General features: G+C 41.0%; 1 protein-coding gene across 1 annotated transcript in view; it reads left to right on the forward strand. All coding sequences in view use genetic code 11, as the record gives it.

The window, feature by feature from the left end:
- EGR_06543 (hypothetical protein) overlaps nucleotides 1-523 on the forward strand; it is a gene marked incomplete at both ends in the record, with an annotated part of 6,369 nt that extends 5,846 nt beyond the window's left edge. Inside the window, one exon of the mRNA XM_024495792.1 lies at nucleotides 212-523. Coding sequence (XP_024349752.1) covers nucleotides 212-523 — 312 coding nt within the window. The remainder of the gene's footprint in view (nucleotides 1-211) is intronic.
- Nucleotides 524-3,703: the final 3,180 nt, after the last annotated feature.

Genomic DNA, 3,703 nt, shown 5'->3' on the forward strand with positions numbered 1-3,703 from the left:
GTTTCATGATGCCAGCTTCTAAAACCATCCTTTTAAAGTTCCCCCTCCAAAAATTACAAAAAAAATGTCGGTTTGAGCTTCATTACTGATTACACAACTTTAACTTTACGTGTGAAAGGTTTAGAATAATCCTTCATTCCTTTCAACCATTATATAAAGCAGAATAGACAAATGAATACTAGGGGCCCATAACTCCCTTTTCTTCTTTTAGATAATTGCTGCCGAGGTCTCTCGTGTTCCCCATGAAGTAGCTAGTTTTCGAGGCACAGCTGATCGTGATGGACAAATTCCACTTTTTGACATGCCAGATGCACATTCCACCACTTCCACACTGCGTCTTCATCTTCGTGTAAAACCTAAGCAAGCACACTTTGAGGTTCTTCTCTACCGAGATGCCAGTAGTGGTACCTTTCGACCTCCTAGTCTGGCGAATGTCCGACGTCTGGATAATTTTGAAAAGCATGCCAAGTGTCTAGAACCCCAGAAATGGAGCCAAGCTCGAAAATTGTGCATTTGTCGCTGATTTAGAGGTTCTTATTTCTTTTCTGTGTATAAATTTTACTTGTGCAATACCCTATGTGTAAGTATATCTGCCCGCATCCACCACAAATAAAGTGTCTGGAACAACAGAACGAGGCTTGTCTATTGACTTCTGTTGATGAGTTTGTGTGTTGAGTCCAGCCTTACAGCTGGTTATGTATTCGTTGTTTAAGATTGACTCTTGAGTTATATGCCACTGTAACTACTTCCACCTCGTCCACTACTTTGATCGCGCACCAGGTCTAACATCTACGTAGTTTCCAGCACACCTGTGCTCTAAATTCCAATTCTCTTCCTGGAAGGAGCTACTCAAATCCTCCACTTGTCATCGTCCAGACGTCTAGGATCCACGCAACAATACATACGGATGGACGGATATGGGGTGGATAGGCAAGTGAATGAATGCTAAGATGGTTGAATCTACTTTACTCCACAATGGCTACTACAGTCTTTTTTCTAACCAGATCACCGGAATCGCATCCTATAATTAGTTGTAGAAATTGTAAATTAAATAGGGGATAGCGTCTTTTCCCATGTTTCGTCCTCTGTATTTCCCAAGATGAAACCGGTACTTAGGAAGTAAGGCAGTGACATAAACGGAATGATTGGGGTGGGGGTAATGTTGTCATTTCTGAAACATGAAGGCAGCTTAGTCAGCTACTTGGGCAGTAATTAACGCATAGAACAAGGCGAGGCTCAAAGATGCTCATTTATTAAAGGACTGCTTTTTGGTAAAAAAGATTCACGAATGGCACTTGGCATATGCCGTAAATACACTCTGTGGTAAGGAATAACCCGGCCTCCAAGAAATCAGGAAATTATTTTATCTTTATGGAAGGTAATATCTTTTTAACTGAGTTGAGGTGGGGGACAAAAGTAAAAAACGAAGCTTGAATTACTAAACATTTAAAAGCCTCACTTAGATCATTGGTTAGTCACGTTAAAAGCGTCAAATTGGTGAGATACTCTAAGGTATCCTGTCAATTCTTACTTCCTCTTCTTCAAGATCTGTGTAGTGGATCAAAGTTAGACTGTGTAAAGATGCCAGTGTCAGACACTCATCTTTTGGGCGTCTTCCAGATGACAGTCTAAAGTTTAACAAATGCGGTTGTTGATTATATCCATAAGTCCTAGTGCCTAGTTGATTATTCATATCCGGTGTGGCATCAGATAAACAATTAATACAGTAAGGTGGATGAGTATTTATAATTATCATTTGCAAACACTTCACAAGTTATGTCTTTGTGTCTCGTCTGGCCATTCAAAGCTGTAGCCCAATTTGCAAAGGCTGGCAGATATGGAGCAAAAAAGTGGAAAACGCCCAAGATTTAGAACTCCCTTCCAAAAGTGGCGATGAGCAATGCGGAGCGACTGACAGAGCGTGAATTTGACAATTTTGTAAAGCTGTCATTAAGAGAATTGCATAAAGCTAAGAGGAAGTGCTAATTCTTTTCAGTCATAGTGAGTGCAGATAACAACTAATTTAGGATATTTTGGAAGGTTTTTATTCATACGGAATAGCCAAGTCACAAGGTAAAAGCCTTCCCCAATGGGACAAAAAGTTACTATCAAGTTCACTTTTACCGAGGCTTTTGTACCTAGAAGGAAACAATCCACATTGAAGTGCCTTCTTTTCTACCAAACTTTCATTTTTCCCCTCTCAAATTTACAATTCACGCAATCCCGAGGTTGTCAAACCGCACAAAGAGAGAGCAGTCACCGCTAGGAAAAATGTATGGAAAGGAGTCTGTAAATATTTCTCTGCTGTCCTTGAATTCGGTGTGGGACTTCTTTAGAGTACACTTTGGTGTAAGCTGAAGTGCGGCATTTTGAGGAGCTGTTTAAGAACAGGTCATTTTTCCCACTGATTGACCAGTCCTGACTGTTACTAAAGAAGCAGCAAAAACGATCAGGAAGATTGTCCTGTTCAATTCTATAGGGGCAGGGCATTTCGCAATTGCGTAGGTGGGTCCCAGCTTTAAGTGGTAGTTGGCGTCCATCAAGGAATGTCCAGTGACCTATCCCACCCACAGTCCGCCAATCACATACACCAACACGCAAAGCATGCGCTGCCTTCTGGGATGAAGTGAGCCTTTTGGGGTAAACAATGCTATATTCATTTGCTCCATAATCCAAAAATAACAGAGTCACTCCACATTGCAGTTTAGTCGGTCAGTGGTATGGAATAAAATGGTGAACACCAAATTGAGAAGATTAAAAGCTTATTTTCTGCCTTCCCTTATTTATGCTTGATACATGCATGCGATCTATTTGTGTGGCTCTCACCTCCATTTTCCTACCCCAGATGTTTAGGTGCAAATAGATTGTTTCTTTACTGACAGGATCATGAAGAAAAGTTCAAGACATGCTCTGTGACAGAATCGGAAAAGCTGTTATTGACTAACTCGAACTACATCCGTCATGTCACAGTACGGAGCTACACATAAGTGTCAAGTGTCAAGTCTAACACATTCCAGCTACCTTGACATGATCGCCCTTATGAGTCTCATATCAAAGTGCCTGAAGTTAACAAAGTTCCATTTTTCGCAAATTTTGTCCCAGAATTATTTTTACTTCTTGAGGTCTTGTCTGCTTTAGTCTAGATGTCCAGAGTCTTCTGCTTCCCTCACAACAGTGTAAGTGCTCCCGAAATTCTTTGGCCCATTGATGACAGATTTATGAAATGGAAAGAGAAAGGGGTAACTTGAAATTTCTTTTGCTGTGATAAATTTTGCTTCCACACAAACTCATACTCTCTCCCTTGTTGATGCAACCGATACATAGGATTTGCAGTCACTTTTACACCGGGATAGTTAGACTCATAGTAAACCACAGAAGCAGTCCGACCTGTCAGGCGAGGGTTGTCACAAAAAAAATTATTATTTATGACTAGAGTGGAACACGGACTCGGGTGGCAAAGCATGTTGAGCAGGTGATACGTCTTTGGTGATAAATCGATCCAACAAAGGCGACTAGAATACTTGCTGCCAGACAAGAAAGGCTACCTTACGGGACAACAGTGGCAACGGTGTCAACGACTTTGAGAATGTCGCTTGGTAATGAGGGTAGTAGTAATCAAAAGCACAATTTAAGATGAGGGAGAGAGCATGCAAATATAAAGGTACAATATCGTCAGACACGGAAAAGTAGTGCATCATGAAAT

This window comes from Echinococcus granulosus (assembly GCF_000524195.1).
Source record: "Echinococcus granulosus chromosome Unknown EG_S00059, whole genome shotgun sequence".
NCBI classification, from domain to species: domain Eukaryota; kingdom Metazoa; phylum Platyhelminthes; class Cestoda; order Cyclophyllidea; family Taeniidae; genus Echinococcus; species Echinococcus granulosus.